General features: G+C 48.3%; 1 protein-coding gene across 1 annotated transcript in view; it reads left to right on the top strand.

Moving 5' to 3' along the window:
• The window catches only part of MAP4 (microtubule associated protein 4), a 168324-nt gene that overhangs the window by 123794 nt on the left and 24158 nt on the right, over positions 1-20372 (top strand). Inside the window, exon 13 of the mRNA XM_082314095.1 lies at positions 20174-20274. Within this exon, the coding sequence (XP_082170221.1) occupies positions 20174-20274 (101 nt within the window). The remainder of the gene's footprint in view (positions 1-20173; positions 20275-20372) is intronic.

Genomic DNA, 20372 nt, shown 5'->3' with positions numbered 1-20372 from the left:
GTCAGTTTACCATTTCTGCAGTAACCTTTCATTCCTATACCGTCTGTAATTCTCCTGTGAGACCCCAGACTGTAACTGGGTTTGTCTAATACGAGCAGACCAGCTACGTGACCGCGATGGGCCAGCGGACTGCACGGATGTGTGACGAACTGCGTCCGTCTGGCCCGAAATCATCGTCACAACCGCAGTCGTGGACAAGCCCCTCATAATAACAGCGGTACTTTAAGAATGCTTTTGAAATAGAATAACATCATATTGCAGCCCATTCATTAATTAAGACCTGTTACTTATCCCGGGTAGGTAAATGAGAGAAATGAAAACCCAGCAATGGCACCAGCCAGTTCTCGTGTCAGCACTAAACGTATTTATGGAGCAGCAAGAGAACTTTGCTATTATCTGCTTTTCCCCTGGATTTTTGCACGTGCGTGCTTGTACTTGACGCTGCTTTAACAGAAAGCGGTGTGGAGGTATGGTTCTGTCCGTAATTAAAAGGTGAGTTGAGCTTGGAGGACGTTTTTGCGGACCTGTAGCTTGCGGATCCCGGGTGCTGAGAGGCCTGTTTGTCTTCTGTGGAACCGGTGCGTAGCTCTGAAGATGGTCTTTTACGGGTTGCTCGAAACAGTTGTAACCGGCTGCATCTGCCCGTTTGTTTTTTCTGCGTGGCTCTGGGCTGTGTCTTCTGTTGGTGCTGGCTTTTTCGCTAGCTGGACGGCCTCATGCAGCAGCCCTCCTAAGCTGGCCCCCCGTAGCCCTTGGCTAGGGCTTCCTACCTTTTCTTTTCTTCCTTTATTTTATATTCCTGCTCATCCGTGACACTCCGATTTTCAAGAAAAGCTGGGAATGAAACAAAGAGACTTCTGTTTGTAAATTCTGTCAGATTAAGAACGTTGAATACGTTTCCTTAGTGGTGACGTTTAATTTTCAGGGGATATCTGAATTTCAGGCCTCATCCTTGCTTGCTGATGTTGCTAGTTCATTGCTTGTGTACCGTTCAGTTGACTTTGCTTTACCTTTTTTTCCGTTTCCACTAGCAAATACTCCTACGATAACGAAATACTGGTAATATTTTGAGTTGGAAACACTCGAGTGTGTTAATTCTGGTTTTGGTTTATCACTAGGATTTTTAATGTATTATATGTAAATTCTAGAGTAAATGGGATTTGACCTGTACATGTCCTGTCCTATACGACATGAGATTGTGTTTGGGTATTGCATGGCTCCACACCTTTTAAACGTTAAGCTTGTAGTGCAAAGTTACAGTGGCCAGAATAGGAAATATTCTGGTTCACCTTTTCATCCTTTAGCCTGGCTTCTTCCAGCCCGCGAGACGAAGGGAAGCGTGCGAGTTCAGCGGGGAGCGTCAGACCTCAGGCTTCACGTCTTGCTGCTTGTTTTACACGCAGGGAGCGCGTGTGTGCGAACGTACAGACGGGCAAGTGTATAAATTGCAGTTTTATGGTCTTGGCATTTATAGACAGCGTATCCTCGATGGTTCTGGTCAGTCCGATCACTGGCTATTATTGGTAATAACACTTAATTAGAGATCTCATTAGTTGGAGATGCTGGCAAGCAGTAGCTCATCATCCTGGAAAGTGACGTTGCCTTAGAAACCGGTGCAAAGGATTGCACAGAAATGATTGTGTTAGATTAAAAAAAAAAAAAACCCACAGCAAAGGCATTAGAAGGGATAAGTAATAGCTTCGGGAGCGAAGCAAAAATAGAAACGCTAGGCTGATTCATCTGCTGAGGCTGGGAGCCTGCAGATTGGGTATTAAGCCGTGACGCGCTGGTGCAGTGATCTTGGTCGCTCTGGGTGCGGGCGCTGCCTCGGCCGGGGCAGCCGCCGCTCGCTGGCAGAGCCGCGTCCAGCGGGCAGGGATGCGGTGCAGGTTCTTCAGCACAGGGGTATCTCTTCCCTTGGAAAATGCTCCTGTTCTTGGATACAATACAAGCATCGAAACAGATCTAGGCAGCTTGGATAAATGACTACCGATGTGGTTAACGTTGGTACTGAAACACGTGCTGTATGTGCTCAGCTTCCCTGCCAGGCTTATTTGTGTCAAATGTACCTGTAAGAAAAGACAGGATTTAATGACGATAAGAGGATGTGAACAGGCAAAATATCACCTTCCTCCGTGTGAAACGGGCTGCTGTCCCAGCACTGAAAGGTTGAGAGAGGCTCCAGGCAGTGGGCGAAGCTCTGCATCCAGACGCTGGCCCAGGGTCTGACTTGCAAGAGCTTGTAACTATTGCACTGCCGTTGCCTGACACATGCTTGAAAAGAAAGATGGTGGAGAGCCAAAAGGATTGTGAAACCCCAGATTTGATGCTTGAAGAGTATGAAATCTTCCTCAAAGTTGAACTAGGGTAAGAGCAGCGGATGGGCTTCCCTTTGGGGAGTCTCTAACTTACCCTCTAACCCAGCGCCTCTTTGGGAGGCCCTCCTGGGCCCTTTCTCATCCGAGTTGTTTTTCAAAATCTGTCCAAGTCCTCTTGTTTTCTCAACATCCTCCCACCCTTTCCTGCATATCTTTCATTGACTAGTACTGCTTCTCTTAATGCTTCAGAAAATTTAAGCTTTGTCAGAATCTAAAGGAAGAATTGGGACCAAAGCTCCGGTGTCAGGGCTGCTGGCCCTGTGTTGTGAGTGTTGGTGGTTTCTGGTCTTGCTGAAAGCTTAGCACAACCGTGGGGTAGCTTCAGAAGCAGAAGATTAATAAATTTAAAAGGGAAAAAAAAAAAAAACAAACATTTGGTAGAAGGGAGAGGCTGAGGTACTGGAACTGGCAATGGGCATCTGGAAACAGCAGGCGATAGGCAGGGGGAGGCTGTTGAAAAGCTCTGGGTGTATGAACTCTACATTACCTCCATTAATGTCCCGAGAGATTAAATATTAGTTTAGAGATTTTTCATAGCTAAGCATTCTCCTGCTTCTGAGTATCCCAGGTATTGAATACGGTTAATTTCTTACATTAAAAAAAATAATGAAATAAAGTAGCAATGGGGGCTGTTACCGGCTGTATATTGACATTACGAGGCAGGCTTTTCTTTCCAGCGAGGCAAATCTCTTCTGTGACGCTGGGCTCTGAAGCACCAGCCCCTAAATCAATGTGGCTTTTCTCCTCTAAGTGGTCGCTCTTTGCTTTAAAAAAAAAAAAAGGGAAAAGAAAATCAAATAAAAACCTCCTAGGTGGTCTCAGGTAGCTTTGCCAACTCGCCCTCCCTCCTGGTGAAGTGCATTAAGTGATCTCTAATTGACTGAGGTTTGCTGCAGAGACGGTTTGGCATGGACTGGGGGGTAGGGGAATAACAGCAGTGACGTGGGGTGCGATGGCTTCGCCGTCTGCCCTCCTGGAGCAGGCTACCTGCTGTTGGAGGCAGCAAGTGCTCGCAAACCTCAGTCCTGCATCAGTTACGAGAGAGAACGCAGCCAGCCTTCAGCTCAGGTCCCATTTTCCCCCAGCAAGACACCTCTGAATATTTTAAAGTACAGAAAAATTGTTGAGGCCCTTTGAGAAGTGAAGCTTGTGGGTGGAACTATTCTGGTTAATTAGAGGGTGTCATGAAAGATTCATATAACTTACAGTTCCTTAGTCATTGTTTTTAAATATAGCAGTGTCTTAAATCCAAAGCTTAAATACAAGTAGATAAATGTGTGGATTGTGGGATTTCTCAGCAGCAGGTTAAATTCAGGGGGCGTAGTGTAGCTTGCAGTCTCTGGGTGTAAAAATACATTTATGCTCAGTTAAGCTATAGCAGGGAGTCCTTTTACTGCATCAGCTGTAAGGACAAAATTTGCTCCTGGACTGGAGCATATCGATGTCTATAATGGTCAATGTCTGTAAAGTATTGTAGCCCTGATTCAAAGAAGAAAATTTGCCTTAGTCAAGGATTAATCTATACCAGGCACTTAAGGAAAAAAGCCAGCTCTGCAGTTTGGCGCTAATGCAGTCGTGGCCATCCAGGTCCCAGTGGCCGAGTGGCTCGGGGCGTTCAGCGCTCTTGGGTGGGCTCCCAGTTTGACTGGGGAAACGATGTCCAAATGAAGAATCGCAGTTAGAAAAGCCTTGTCAAGGGTGCTGGGTACAGGGGCTTCGCCGGACGGCCGAGTAGGGCACTTAATACGTGTTGAGACTGGTTTTGAATAGATCACGAAATGTGAAGTGCTAGATGTAAATGAAGTGCAACGGGAAAAAATACAGCTCAAAAATATTGGAAGATATGTTCACATTTAAAAAAAAATATTTAAAAAACAAGCTTACAGTATTTAAGGCTACAGAACCTCTCCTAACCTGTCCCATTTCATCCTTTCCAGCATTGTCCGCTCACTTATATGAGCGATATGGTTTGTGGATTGTGAAATCCTCATTACAGCAACACTTGTGATCACTGTTGACTCCAAAAGAATATATTAAAATTCACTGAAAACAAAGCCCTTGTGCTGAAAGAGGTCATTCTGTGCTGTGGTGTTTGGGGATGGGCTTGTTTTGGGGGTTGTGTTCTGGTTTTGTGTAAGGGGAGGAAAACTGCTGACCTTAGTTCCTAAGTATTCTTAGGAGTGGTTAATTAATACTTGTAAATGCATTGATCATGGTAGGGTTTGACAGAGAAAAAGGAGATGGCAATATTTCCCGAAATGTGTAACAACCCAAGAAATGCTGCTGACAGAAAAATCATTTCACCGAGACGATTAACCCCACACTAGCGTCTAGCCAGAGAGGGGTGTTTCTGTTCCAGAAGTGCATTCTTCTGCATTTTTACAAAAGGATAAAACCCGACGTTTTCCTTTGAACTAGCGGCTGAATCCAGTAAATGAAGGCGTGCGGCAGGCAGGGGGTGGGGAGGAAGGAGTTTTGTCATGAATACAGGGGGCATGGTGTGTCGTCACCGGCAGCGGCAGCCGGCGAGCTCGGCGAGCGCGGAGCTGGCGTTACAGCCACCGGAGGAGGCGAAGCGATCGGAGATGTCTCTCTCGAACAAGCAGCCCGCGTCCCTCTCCGAATACAGCCAGCTGTGCAAAGGCAAGAACACGGAGAGCTTCTCGGAAGCCTTCCACTGCATGGAGTCCCCGAAAGACTTCGGCAAAACTGAATTCGAATGGCAGAGGACTGAGGGGAAGCTTAATGAGATTGGCTTGAATGTAAACTCAGGGGGACCGATTAAGGATGGGCTCGTTAAGAATGCTGGTTTCACGGATGAGGACAAGCTCTGCTTCTTTGAAGGAAAACTAGACAAAGAGCTAAAAATAGCTCAGAAAGACAAAAGAGAAATTGAGGTGCAAGGCAAAAAATACCAGGCAGCTGCAGGTCACCTTGAGAGCTGGTCTTTGATTTCTGAAACCTTTCCTTCTGCAGAAGGGAACTTTGCAAACCCTAAAACTACAGATTTTCATGTGGGACAGGCAGGAGCTGAAAAATCTGGTCCTGGGCTGGGTAAAAATGAAGCCATCACCGATCAGGAGAAAGCAGCCGGTAAGGCTGGAACGGAGACCAAATGCCAGCCAGACCCAAACCTGCCCCATCTGTCTGTGTCGGAGAGCGAGCCCAGCAAATACGTGAAGGAACAAGACATCAGTGTCTGGAATCCAAATTTCCACCCTATCCTGCCTAACAATTCGGGGTCTAAAGAAGCAACCGTGAAAAAAGATGGAGCCCCCAGCTATTGTGTAATTGGGGTGGTTAATGACAACTACGTGCAGAGTGGATTTTCGTCTTCCTCAACGGCATCGAAGCCAGAACCTCCAACCACCACCGTAGAGCTTGCACAAGATGACTCCAGAAGTAGTTACTTTAATAATACCGCTGAAATGGAGGAAGAGATGGAAGACAAGCTGAGCTGTGCGGACGACGGCAGTTTTCTGAACAGGGCTGCCCACCAAAGGAAGGCAATGAGGCGTGCAATGTCAGAGTGCTCTCACTTGTCCGTGCCCCTAACCCTTAACCTGGCTGATAAATACCCTGAGCCGGTGCTTAGAGAAGACGTCGCTACTGGTCTGCTCTCTCCTAATAGCAGCCTGACCCAGTGCTCGAGCCCCACAGCCAGAAAGCCGGCCGCTCCGATGAAAAGGTCAATGACTGTGTCAGAAGAGCAAACATCTGTCTGCGGCTCGGGTCCCGAGCAGAGCCGTGCGGGGCTGCCCAGCCTGGTGGTGAGGGAGCACCAGTCCCCCCTGGCCGAGGAGCCGGCTGCCAAGAAGAGAGAGGAGCGGAACAGCGGCAGCAACTCGGTCAAGAAAGAGCTGGGCAGCCCGGGCTTGTATCACAGCAAGCTGGAGCAAATCCCTGAAATCAGCAGCCAAGACAAAGAGAGGGAGGAGGCGGCAGCGAAGAGGGAGAAGAGCAATGCCACCGATGGAGCTGCTGGGTTTGATTCTCCGAAAAGCAAATGCACCGAGATGGAATCCAGCAAAACTGTTCCACTGGAAAGAAAAGAAATTGAGGTCAGCGATGTGCAGAGCTCTCCGTCTCCCAAGCAAGGAGATTTACCACGTGATGGTATGTTGCTAATTTTTACCTCCCCGGGGAGCAAGCAGACAGTAGCTGGGAAGCAACTACCCGACTTTCCGGGCTGCGGGCGGGGGGGTGGCTCAGTGCACCTGGAGAGGCCGACACGGCCCAGGTTCCGGTTGTTAGGACAAAGGATGTATTTTTGGATAGGCGAAAATGGAGGAAAAATGTAAAAAAAAAATAATTGCCTGGCTGGTTCCACAGCATTTGTTGCAGCACCAGCCATGAATTGCTTGCTGGGATCCTAAACCTGACTGACAGCTTTTGAAATCTGCAGTGTCCCCGGTGGTAACAGGTCCCTCTCCAGTGCCCGCTTGCCGCTCCCTCCTGCGAGCACAGGTACCTCCCGATTCGCAGGCTGTAGTGTTAGGGCGAGGGCGTTATCAAAGTTAAAGCCTTTCAACCTGCGTCAAAAAGACCTGAGGGCTGTGCTTTTCCGTTAAGCTTTTGGCACCTTTTGGTATTTCTGTTTGAGGGGGCCAGCAAGGGTAAATGGGTAGAACAATTTATGTAGTTAAGCTCTTTCTGACTGTTTCAGGGCTGAAATTCCAAGTGGAATTTCCCCGCTGCTTTCTGTAACCTCTTTCCCAAAAGCCTGGTTACAAAGGAGCCTTTCCCGTTGCTGAATGTCAATAGCGGCTTGTTTTATTTTGTGGTGTTTTGTTGTTGCAGTAGTGCTGCGATGTATGAGGTCAGTCTTCCCGGATTTAAAATCTGCGAGGAGAGCAGTTAATCTTTGTTCTCCATCCTGGAACAACATCTACGTCCCCCTTGCCAGCTTCAGCCAGCAATAAACCTGCTTTTTCTTCCCAGATTTTGGGTGCGAGGATGATCTGTGCGCTTTGTCTGTTGCCCGTATTAATGAGAGCTTTGCATGGGAAAAGGAAAGAAAATTGTGTCAGGGCATACAGACAAAAGACTGGCGTGAGCATTTTTGCATCCGATGACTTTTGTAGCCAGCTGGTTTGCTAAACCTTCAGAGGGCTAATGTAAAACTTGAAAGCGTAATGCCCCGGCGTGAGAGTGACCCGCAGGTGGGTAGGGGGGCACGCTGTTCAGGTGGAGCTCCAAGACGCGTAACGGGGGTCGATAAGCCGCGAGCGAGGAAGGGCAGGCTCCGGGTAAGGTGGTGTGCCGTGAGAGCCACGGATCAGAGTTATCTGCTGGTTTTGCGGTGTGTTAGTGACACCCAATGGTCACTCAGTCGGCTCCCGGCTGCCGGCGCGGGGCTCCGATCATCCGTCCTCCTTCCAGCTGTCAGTAGTCACTTCAACAGAATTGTCTTTTGTGTCTAATTAGAGTTTTACTTTTCTCTAATAATTCTCTAAGATGCTTCAATTTCCAAGACTCACGGTCAGAGAGCTGTAGAACGAGGTTTTGGCAATACAAACCTCCCCGCTCCAAAGTGCCACCACGTCTTATCTTCTGCCCTTTCCCTTACCTCGCTGTTACCTCGCTCCTTACGGTCTACTTAGTGCACAGATCTTAAACAACTCTGGCAGTCGTGAGATGAAGTAGTGTCAGTGTTGGTGGCAGCGCGTCCCGAATTGCCGACATCGGTCCTTCGAAGCCCGAACAGAGATGTCAAGTCCTTTCGCGCGGGCGGGAGTCATCAGCTCTCCTGTTGATGGCGGCCAGAGCGGCGCAGCGAGCTCCTGGACGCCTGGAGACGCCTTTGCTTGGGCGCGAGTAGGAGCTGTGCAGCTCTACGCTTACCTGCGCTCACGTTTGTGCTTAAACGCGAAAGGGTCATCGGTCTTCTTGAGAACTTAAACGTGCCATGAGCGATGTTGGCAACGAACGTGGAGCAGAAAGAAAGGTGCTGTATTGGTGCGCGCCTTTCGTATCGCAGAATTTCTGGGGTGGTGGCGTTGGCTGTCATCCGCTCCGCCGCTGGAGTTTATTTGCAACCAGGCAAATTAGCAAGGAGGGTCATATTTTGGACAACGAGGAAACCAGGTTTGAGTAGGCTGGCAAATTGTGTCGAGCTGAAGAGGCAACCGTTTCAAAACACGGATATGTGGGATTTTTAAATCAGCCAAACATTTAAAACTACAGTGGATTGACATGTTTTCCCCCGAGGGGTTGAGCATCAGTGATGTAAAGGTCGCTGAAAGATAGGAACGCTCAGTCTTCTGGTTGGGTTGCTTTTTGCAGATGGCTAATTCGTGTTACCAAGCTTTTTTTAAGCATCTAGGTTTAAAGTTTTGTGCTCTCGCAATCTTTATTTTAAAAGCTAGTTTGTCGTTCTTATAACCGTTTGTCTGAGGTTGAACTGACAGGGTCATGACTGGGCTGGCAGACAGCTGGCGAGCGCTCCCGGGCACGAAGGCGATAGAGCTGTAACTTCTTTTTTACTCTCTTCTCCAAAATGAACTGCTGTTTAGGTGAGGTTTGTTCCGTTCTGTCGCATACAGTGCATTGGTAAGAAATAAACTCTGGATTTATTCTCTCCTGGAGGAGAACATAGCAGTAGAAGCAATAAAATGTTTTCTTTGCTTTATATATGGGTCGTTTAGAAATAATTTTTGGAATGCAAGAGAAAACGGGCAAAAATTCCTCAGATGTTTCTGAAACGCTTCCAGACTTTCTATGATGAGATTTTGCTGCTTCTCCCCTTTTAATAAGCAGAGAGGCGGTTATAATAAAAATAACTCAGCCAAGGAAGCGGTCTTGGCTGTAAGTATGGAACCGATTCTAAATCTGTCCTGTGCATTTTATTCACGGCTGAATTACCCGTTCATATCCTTATCAGCTCCCCTGCGTCAGTCCTGGTGTTCACCTTGCAGGCCTCCTTCCCGCCACGCGGCAGTGTGTCCAAAATGGCCAACATACCTATTTTATCTGATTCTGATTCTACAGAAACAGGGTTTTCCTTCTCCTTGTTAAGTCCTCTCTTTTTCTGCCTGTCCTATCTGTTCATTCCGAACTTAGCGCTTACGTTCAGGGTAACAACTTTTATCACCTGCAGCTTTTTTCATCCTAAAAATTCTTGCAAGAATTGTCCAACCCGATTCTAATCATTCGAGTGGCATCTCTCAGAACTTCTGCCAGAAGTAGCTTTCCTCAGTCCTATCCAGCCAGGGTTGGTTTGGTTTGCTTTTTTTTTTGCTAAACCTCTATTATTCCTGTTTTTTAAGGTGACCTAGAATTGTACATAAAATATTTGTTCCTTGCAGAGAGTTGGGCGTTAGTATGATGACACATTAAGTTTAATTTCATTCTAAAATTTGTCAAAAAGGCGTACCCGTTCCAGTCCCTGGCGTACCCGCGGCAGGTGTTTGGCACAAGGAGATGCTGGCTGCGGGTTAGTCCTGGTCGGAGCCGAGCTGCAGAACGTGGTCTGGTCCCTTCTCTCGGCAGCGATGGCTGCGGATTCCCGCCAGAACAAGCGGCCGCATTGTTTCCTGCACCGAACAATACATTTGATTCATGTTCCCGTTGTGTAGAAGCTGTTGTGTGATTTATTGCACGTACCTGCCATGTCGCCTCCAGCGGTACCACTTAGATACGCGGTGTCATTCACCACTGCCTTCACCTTCCGCCTTTCCTCATTTTCTTGGAATTCCCTCCAACTTGAAATATTTTCTGCTCCAAAATACGAGAAATTCCAGGCTGCGCGGGACCCCGCCGAGCTGGGACTGGCACCTCTCTGATGCTCAGCAGCTCAGTGCGTGCCTCAGAAAAACTGCCTTGGTTTTCTGCCTCTTATTTCCCTATAAATCCATAAGCAAGGGGTGCAATCCAGTGTAACGCCTGCATCTCCTGCAGGTTTTTTTTTGCAGCGGAATGCTTTGTGGTTTAGAGAAATACAGAATCTGAGACTTCCAACGTGACTGAGTTAGGCTGTGATAGCCTGTCGCCTCAGGTTTACAGGGTAAAGTTAATTACGGGATTAGGAAATACCAGCCCAGCTACCTCCTAATGAACTAATGACACTTGTTCAAGTAATGTTAGTGGTGTGGGTGGTGGCGGGCTAACAAGGCTCCTTGTCAGCTGAAATCGTGCTTTTAATGAGAGAGAAAAGAAAGAAAGGATCGCAGGCTGTGGGGAGGAGGAGAAAACGAAGGCACCGGTGATACACGGTGCCTGATACGGGCTGTGGATAGTTCAGGGAAAATTTGTACTTGGTGTATGCACCTTCAGCCTTGAGTATAAAATAAACGTGGACATCTCTCAGGGACTGAGCTTAAAATTGATGCTGGAAGTATTGTAGTCATTGGGTAAATCAGGTGGGTTCCCGGTTCTGTAACACCCGCCGCGCTCTCTCAAAAATCGCAAAAACAACTGGCCATTCGAGGGAGACCACAAAACCACGTCAAAACGGTGGCTTACAGCAGATCCATCAGCTCCCCTCTTTCCCCTTTCTCCGGGGGGCGGTGCGAGACGGGCAGAGGGATGTTCAGCGGCCGCAGGTGGGTTGAGGGCAGCACGTGCCGGTCCTGTGCGGGGATGTTGCTTGTGCCGGTGCGCTGCTCATCCCTGGAAATTCCTGCTGCGAGCTTGGGGCGGCAAGCGCGGCAGGGCGTGAAGAGCGGGAGCTGCTATGGACGGGCCTTCAAGGGAGGCTGGATAGGATAAAAGGATATAAAGCGTCATGCCTGAGGTCCAAGGCCAGGGATAGATCGGCTGGTAGAAGAGTTAGACCCCTCACACCGGCTTCCCTGTGGCTTGTTGCAGGTGACGTGCAAGAAGGTGGACTAGCTGGGTCATTGGTAATATCTTGTATTTGTGCTTAAGTGTTCAGGGGCAGGATCAGGCTTGTAACTGTTTTGCATTTTGAACAGTATGGGATTGCAGTCTTACGCCTTCAGAGACTGAAAATACCCCGGGTGTCCCCTGGCCCGGGCGCTGCCCGGGCTCGGGCAGCCGCCTGGAGACGGGCTGGGGTTTCCCCAGCGTTCGGACCGGCCTCGGGGACGGACTGACATACGGATTCAGGCGGCCTTTCTTCCCTGCTCCCCCCTCGGTAGCCCTTCGGAGGCGGCCTCAGTCCGCGTTGTGGTTTGCTGGTATTTTTGGTTTGGCTGGGAGGTGTGCTCTGGCACTTTGGTTTGTCAGGGGCATTGACAGAAAATAGAGCTTTTTGGTGGTTTTATGAACGTGCTCCCACTTTTATCAATGAAAAGGGAAAAGCTCATGATTTTGTTAGGTCTTTTATAGCCAACGTCAATTTTTGAGCACAGTATTACAGTCAAAGAGCGTATATTAATTGCTCTAAGTAGCTGTTTGATGTCAGTTCATGCCACGTTAGGTGAACATGGTGAGTAGTTTAGGTTGTTCCAGAAGAACAAGTTCTGAGTTAGGATTTCCCTTCCTGGGTAAAAAATAGAGCCTTAACAAATCGGCCTAGGTTTACAAGATGCAGGCAAAGAGGACATCTGGTTTATTCCGCGATTCTTGATAACAAGTACAAATGTACACATTGATTGAGTTGCATTCGGTGCCAGATAAAATGCTTAGCTAGTCTGTATTTGGGTCAAGCAGGAGACATTTTATTTAGTCTTTTCTGGAGAGGAGAAAGCAGATAAGGGTTGTATTTCTGCCTAAACTGAGATTTGTTGTATTTGTAGATACTTTTGTCGTAAGAGCCTTAAACAAAAAGGCTTTATTTGGTGGTGATTTTTGACGAAGCAACTCCTTCTGGATGGTGAGGGATGAACAAGAGAGCTCGTGCCTCTCTGCAGCGTTTCTGGCCAAAGCGGTATTTAACATGGCCTGGGTTTGTTTCTAAGGTTGTTTATGTTTACGAGGGAGAGTAAAGATGGTCATTGCCTTATTGCTTAATCTATTTCTCTTAATGGATTTTCGGTTGATGACTCTAATCCCCATGAGAATTATGGAGCTGTTTCATTGAATGACGTTTTAGTTCAGCTTAGCCCGCTAAACATCCCTTGCCGGGGATACGGCGGATGAGTGCCTGGCCTCCTCCACGGGCGCGTTCGGATGCAGCTGCGCGTCCCCGTCCGTTGTGAAGCGCGTGAACGAGCCAGCCTGGGTCGGCGACGGGGGGCGAGGCGGGGGAAATACAGACCCCGTAAAACGGGAGCTACTGCCCTACCAGCGGGATCGGTGGGAGATGAGGGGATTTAAGTGGTATCGTCTCAAGTACCCGCTGAAACGCTCGTTTAAGTAGTCAGTACAGGGGAGAAAGGAAAACGAGATGTAACATTCTTAAAAATCTTCCAGAGGCACAGTATGTAGTTACTGCTACCCTTTATCTTCGCTTTAGCTTCTGCTTACCGCAGTACCAGAAAACAGAAATACTTGCTTTTGGCCTTTGGAGATGAGCCCAAGATGTGTTGTACCCGGGTCTTCACCTGTTCCTTTTGACGCGGAGAATGAGTTTTTGGGTATACTTATTCCTGAATAAGTTGCTGCTTGATATTTGAGAAAATGCGCACGTAGGCTTTCATTCCGAGTTCCGTGATTTGTAAAACAATGCAGTAACATGGTTTAACTTTAAAAAGACCCTCACGGGTGTGTTTCTGTAAGTACTTTTTCCTAATTTTACTCCTTCAGGGAAGGAGACACGAACAGGAAAGCTTTTCAGATTTAGCTCTGTTTTTTTCACAGACAGTAACAGCTTTCGCGGGAGAGCTGCTAGAGCGAAACCGATGGCGAAGGGATCTGAAAGACGGGCGGTCTGTGTTCGCCCCCCCTTGGGTGCCAGCTCAGCGTCACCTCGCACGAGCTGTAAGCCTGCGGGGTTTGCTTCTCTGCTTGTAGAGGAGGGCAATAATGCTGCTGTTGTAAGGATTTTATAGATGTCATAAGGATGCTTTTGTGTGGCTTTCCTTCACCAAATGGAGTTCTAGGAATTCAGAAAGAAGAGAGAACAAACTAGAAAAAACTATCTCAATTTCTAAATCCGTTATACCCTTGCATTCTGAATATCACGTGTAAATCTGAGTGTTGTCCTCTGCCTCAAAAAGGCTGTAATATAGCTAGAAGTATGATAAATAAAGGCATCATATTAGAGAAGTTCATATGGCAAATGGCCAAATAAACTAGGACTCTTTAGCCTGAAAGAGAGAGGACCTGGAGGGGGAGATGGTTGTGATTACTGTCTATAAAGTCATCGATGACATGAAAGTTGTGAGCAAGAGAAGGCCGTTCAGCTTTGCCAGTGTACGAATATGGGTCATCAAATGAAAACAGCAGCAGCAGAAAGCAAATTATGCTGGGTGACTTGAGAGAGCAATTTACAGTGAAGCTGTAAAACATTTTGTGCCAGGAATTTGTGAATTGTGATATTCTATTCTTTTTTTTGTTTGGGTTTTTTTTTTGTTTTTTTTTTAACCATGAGGCCAATCAAATATTGGAGGAGAAGCCCCAAGATGCGGAATCTCCATCCTTGGAGATGCTCAGAATATGACTGAAACCCCCCCGAGCAATCTGGGGTAATTTGAGCGGGGGATTGGGTTAATGACCTCCAGGCATCCCTTCCAGCCGGCGTTGTTCTGCTGCTGTAAGGCGAGGTGCTTACGGGGGCTGGGACGCCGTTGGACCAGCGGCAGTCTCTAGGCTGCGAGTCACAGGATGGTGAGGGAGAGATTTTTTTTTGGAGGAGAGTGGGGTGGTGTTTTTCTCCTTATGGTTAGGAAAGCTATATATAGTTATTCATAATTGGGACTTGGCTTCAAGAAGACATATGATTAATTGCGTACAATGTGGGCATCCTCCGCTACGTAGCTGTAATAGAGTCACTTAGACTGGAACAGAGCTCTGGAGGTCTCCGGTTTAACCCCCGACTCCAAACCACGTGTAAGTAGATCAGGTTGCTCCAGGGCCACGTGTGCCCCTTCCAGGTCTGAATGTCTCCGAGGATGGAGATCTCGCAGTCTCTTTGGGCCTCTTCCAGTGTTTGACCGCCCTCCCATTGAGTTTTTCCTTATGTTTGGAAATTGCGCTGGCCATGACTGCAAGCAGGCTGATCTGCTGGGACCTGCTTTGAGCGATGGGTTGGGCTGGTGCCCTCCGAGGTCCCTTCCAGCCCTTCATTGCTCTGTGATCCTCTTGCTTGACCACGTTGGTATATCCATGCAGGCAGATTGCTGAATTCTCACAGTAACCCCCTGCAACGGGTGTAATTGCATTTTGAGTAATGAGTTCAAGGTTAAAATCACAAAGCATTGTCTCAGCTTTCAACGCGTGGGTTTGCAATCCTCCTTTTCACGTACCTTTCCCCACTGCGTTACTCTGCCGCTTCGTTCAGAAGCGGGAAGGTGAAGGTCGCCTCCGCTGCCGGCTCCTATGGCCCAGCTCTTCTGTTTTCAAACAGCCTTCAGCAGCTTTTGCCCCCGCTTTGTCGCTGCTTTTGAGGAAGGGCCCCCCTTGGCATCTGCAAAAGTCCGTCAAAACACTTGAGTTTGGTTTGTCTTGTTCCTTAGTCTTTTGAAAAAGATGCCTGTGGTTTTCAGACAGCAGAGCTTAAAATCAGCCAAACTCTCCATCATCGTACTTCTTTTTAATTTATTTATTTGGAGGGAGGTTCTGTACATCCTTGTGGTACGAAGGGGAAACGCTCCATTCCTTAACCTCCTTCCAATGAGAGAAAGTCTCCCTAGAGGAACGATAACCAGAGGGAAAGCTCTGGCATGGGAACCGTGCGGGTTAGCGGGGGACGGTTTTCTGCGGGTGCAGTGGATGGGGAGGGAATGACTCGCTGTGAGATGGGCTTGCAGGCTCCCTGGAAAGCTGTTCTCTTCAGCTGTCTTAGTGCTACGTAGGAAACTTTGGAGAGAGACTCACTGTTCAAACAGGGAGGGTTTTTTAAGAATTAATACGGTCTATTTAAACGTTAACACTGAGCCTTGGAGGGCAGCTTTGCTCTTTTGTAGAGTTGATGAGGTAGCTGTTGTACGGGCTCTTCTTTTTGGGGAAAAAACATATTCTTAAAACCATCGCATCGACTTGGATTGCTTTGTAACACATGACGTTTCTTCTAATGGTAACTCGCCTGCTGCTGGTAACGCCGAGAACGTGGCAGCATGTACAGAAGTAAGAGGTTAAGGATAAAATATGTGAAGAGTCTCCCCAGACACCAGGGTTCTTGGGTAAATAACTTGTTACGAGCGGCTGCTGGTACCTGGGAATCGGGATGCATTGCCTTTCAGGAGGCCGTGCCTGCTCCACGGCTGCGTGGATGGCCCCACGTGCTTTATTTGCGTCACGGTATTTAAAATGGGCTGTTGGAGGCAGAATTATAAATTTCCTCATTAGTGGGTTTTTTCGGCTCATGCTGCTTGTACGAGACAAACACAATAAGTTCTGTTTTCCATAATTTTTAAGATCTATAGGAAGAGTATTGTCCCCTTTTATAACAGGGAGCAGAAACGGCTTTTTTGATTGTCAGTTTTGGCACAGATCATCTCATTTTTACTATTTATTCTGAAAAATCACCAGTGCTTATTTGTTAGGAGTCTTGTTCCCTCTGACTTCAGTGTTACCTGAACACCGTGTGGTCTTGTTTGCTGTGTCTTTCATCCAGCAATGGCAAATATCTGGTTTCTGGTGACAAATTTATTTTAAAAATACGCTTTTTAACTTGTCGGCCTTAGCGTGCCTTTGCCAAACGTCGTTTCGGTGCTGCGGCTTCTGCGCGTGGTCTCGGCTGTGCGTTACTGCAGCTCGGGGGCTGCCTTTGAGCGGGGTTTGGTCGACCGACCCGGCGCCGCGGCGGCGGGCGCGCTGGCAAGGCCGGTGCGGGGTCAGGAGGGGAGAAGCCTGGTTCCTGCCACCTACAAGTCGTGTAGGTCTTGTTCTGCTCGGCTCCGTCCACGCAGGACCCTGGAAGAGGTGGCTTGTCCGCAGCTGACGGTGGGGACGGCGTGGGTGCAGCCTGGGCCACGGAGCATGGCCGACGCCGGGAGTCACCTCAGGCCTCAACCAGCAAGAGGGTTCAAACTGCGGGGTGGGGGTTTTTCAGTGAATTATAACGTCGCTGAATTTGAGCAGATTTTTATAGGGGAAGGCACTTGTCTGACAGCAAGGCTGCATCTGTGAGCGTCCAACTTCTCCTGCAGCAGACGAGAGCGAAACCTTATCGCGGGAAACATTGCGATTATCTTTGATACACGGGATAGTTGTCTTTAGCGTTTTTCTCAGAACTGGCCTGTTTTGTCTAAAATCATCTAGAGGCAGATAGGGACTATAAACAGGCAGTACCCGAAGCCCGGTGTCCGTGTGAGAAGCACCGGGCCGCCCCGCGGGGTCCCTCCTCCGCACAGCGCGCCAGGAATGCCGGCCATCCCTCCTTCTGCCGGCTGGAGCCTGGCTGAAGGACGCTTGGTATCGCTGTTAAGCCAGACATAAGCACCACTTACCAAGTTTGCTCTTTCGTAATTGATGTCTGTAAAACCTCAGACAAAATTCTGGAGTTTGCGGTTTGTGGGTTTAGTCGTTATTGTGGAGTCATTTGTTTTCTCGGATGTGCTTAGATGTGAATAACTTCTTCCAGCATCGCTCTTAGAAATTGTGAAGCAGTGGCGCCTTGCAGTATTGTGAACTGACATGTACAAAAAAATTTGATTTCCACCATTAAAAACGTACTTAGTGAGTAACGAATGGTAAGCCGGGGGTGAGGACGGACATACGCAGCCCAGCGCAGCTTGCCGTTGCAGTGAGTAGCGGCGGGGAGAAAGTAACCCTGATCGCAGGGTTATGCCTTTGAGTTTATCGGTGGAAGGTGCCAGAGTGGAATGTCCTTCCCTTTCTCCTTCCAGCCCCTGTCCCCCTCTCCCCCCGGAGTAGTTCAGTGCCGGGTGCTGACTCAGCCGGATTTTCTCCGTCGGAGGAGCGGGAGCTGCGCGGCTGAAGGAGGAGCCCGGCTCAGGGCAGAGCAGCAACCCCTGCCAGAGCTCCCAACAAAACGGCTTTGAAATATCTTTTGGAGGTTTGTTGCCATGCTTGGAGGAACAAGCAAACTGAAAAGTCTCTTAAGTAATTCCTGCAGACTAATGAACAAATTTGATTAAGATTTGGCAGCTTTTCCCAATATTCCCTGTAACTAGGAGACCTTCCCAGGCAGCTCCCCGCTCCGTGTAGGAGAGAGCGCCCTCGTAATTAAAGGATGAATGAAAGCAAATGTGCTGATGAGCACACTGGGTCCTCGCTCAAAGCGAGGCGGCGCGAAACAAAGCCGCCCCTCTGTGATCCCCGGGGCTGGCGCAGGGGTGCGTGCCCCGCTGCGCCGGAGGCCGCGGGGGCTGCAGCCGGGGTTGTGGTCCCGTGGCCCCCGAAAGGGGAAGGCCCCTTCCCACCTCCCCTGGGTTTATCATTATGATTATTTACAGAGGCAAGTTGCTTAACCTGTATGCGTGCTGCCCCGCAGCGTAGCTCCATCCGCTTGGTGATGCGGCATTTCTGGTTTACATTGAAAAAGCAAAAAATCCTATTTGTTTTGTAGAACCTTAATGCACTCTCTGATAATTTTGTGTGTTGAAGTTGCTCACTCCAAACTCCTTGTCTAGTAGCCCGTATTTGATTAAGTAACGTGAAGTACCATGAAATTAATGTTGTCGTTAGCTCAGAAGCATGGAAGCTGCCGGTGTTTAAATCCTGAGAGTTTGGAAGTTGAGGTTTTTTGAGGCTCCCTGAACAGACGAATTCGCGGTGCTGCGTGGACGCTGTGATGGTGTCATCAAGCAAGGGGTTTGCTGTTGCCGCTGAATTAGCTGAAATAATAACGACAGGCGGTACCCGAAAGGTAACTTCCAACGGATGGAAGGTCGCCTTGATGTCCGAGACATTTGAGACTGGTAGGATTCGAAATGAAGCCATCCCCAGGCCTGGGGTCCCGGGAGCAGAGAGCGGGGAACGGGCAGAAGGTGGTTATCAGAGACGGGAATTGCTCTTTCTGGTGTTGCCGTAGATAAAACCGACAAGTTAAATGGGGGAGAATATAAATGTTTATTGAAATGCAGTGGAGAAAACTAGTATAGAGGAGCCAATATAGATTAGCTACAAAAAAATGGGCTTTCTAGGTGCACATGAATGATTCTTCAGAATTTTGCATTAAAACCAGTGTCCAGCCTGTACATTTTGGTGCTCGTTTTTCTTCGCAAGTCTTTTTTGTATGCCTGGGATGGTAAACCCAGGGCTGCAAAACATGTAGTATGACTTGGAGGCTAAATGGCTAGGAAGAGGCTAAGGCAATGCAAGGGAAAAAAGGCTTCTAAAACTTGTCCCGGCGTCAGAAAAATAAATAACAACAAAACCATCCTGCTGTCGAGCGTGGCCGGGGCAGGCGGAAGGCACGGTTTCACTTTATTTTGCTTGTTTCAACAGCGGCGTTTGTCCCAGCACTGAACGGTCCTCTGAGACGCTCCCTTCAAGGCTGACAAGCGAGAAAACGTGAAATATAAATAGTGATTTCCAAAAGACGTGGCAAACAACCTTTTTACTGTTGGAATTGTTACGCTATTGTCTGGTGGGCCCCTAGCGTGCGCCGCGGCATTACAATCTGTTGCGTTGTTATAAAAAGAAACATCCAACACAGATACGCTTTATTTTAATCCCCAGATGACAAGGGAAGATGCATAAATTTGTGATGGGTTGTTTGTACCGTATCCTTCATAAAATTCAAATGCCGCAGGAATTACAGCAGGAGACAGCTCATAGCAGTGCAGTTGTACAGCAGCACCGCTGAGAATTAGGGTTTTAAAAGCTGTTTACAGGGAAATTGCCTCTTGCACGTCTCATGGTGCAAGGCAGCGTGGCAGTTCTGCTGTGGGATTTATAAGATTTAGGGAGAAAACTTGGTGAAGGTGCTACTTAAATTAATGTTTTGTTATTTGGTTTGCCTTGGAGGGCAGTAGTTATCCTTCTGCTGGTGGCTGGACAACGCTTTGGAGGCTGGTTTTTACAAGGAGACGGGGCACTGGTTGTGGCTGCTCTGGTGCCGTTAGAGGAGCGTGCGTATTCGCTGTCCCCGCTCAGCCGAACGGCCTCGGTGGCCGCGGCAAAAATGAGCAATCACGGTGAAAAACCGGCAGCCCTCGTAACCGAATGTCAGCTTTGCGCTGTGCAGCACCGCGTGCAGCAGCATGACGCGACGTTCCCACGCTAACAAGGGTCGCTGTCGTCCACGCATGTGGATTTCCGAGGTTTCCGTGTGCCTGCCGTCCTGCGCGACCTTTCCCGTCAGCAGTCCGGCTCCCTTCGGCTGCTCGCGGGGAGCTGCAGCGCGTGGACGTGGGCAGAAGAAAGGTCAAGAAGCAGCAGCCGCAATGGTAGGGACAGGCTAAAAACAGTGCCCTGCTTCAGGCTAAGGCATAGCGTGAAACCTGGAAGAGGTTCAGAACGTCACCGTTAACGTGCCAACAATTTATTTTAATAACTTGAAAGGTGGGAAGGTTTGCTATTTTAATTAAACCAGAGGTTTCCTTCGTCTGCTGTCTGTCTTTTCCCACTGGAATAATATGAGAAATCGGATGCTGATGGCATCTGGATGAACCTGTCCTGTTACAGGGAAAATCTTTCTTCCTGTAGGTGCTCTGATTTGGGGGACATTTTCCAGAAACGGCCAAGCTGTAACTGTCTCACTTCTGTCTCATCCTGCTGCTCTGTTGAATAATAGTAAACTAAAAAAAAAAAAAAAAAATTGTATATATATAAAAAAAGCTCAAACTTAGGAAGTCTTCCTTCCTTTTTTTTCTTCCCAGCAAAAGCAGAAGAGACCAAACCAGCTGAAGCTGTGACAGGGAACGATATCACAGCCCCGCCCAACAAAGAGCTTCCTCCCAGCCCCGAGAAGAAGGCAAAGGTAGGTGTCGTTTCACGGCCGGCCTCTTTGCTTCTCTGGGTTTTATTTGCCGGCTTTTCTGCTTCTTAAGATCTGGCAACGCAAGTTCTGTTTTCTGA

This window comes from Platalea leucorodia (assembly GCF_965183815.1).
Source record: "Platalea leucorodia genome assembly, chromosome: 1".
NCBI classification, from domain to species: domain Eukaryota; kingdom Metazoa; phylum Chordata; class Aves; order Pelecaniformes; family Threskiornithidae; genus Platalea; species Platalea leucorodia.
Note: the sequence above shows the minus strand (reverse complement) of the source record. Positions and strands in the feature narration are given on the sequence as shown.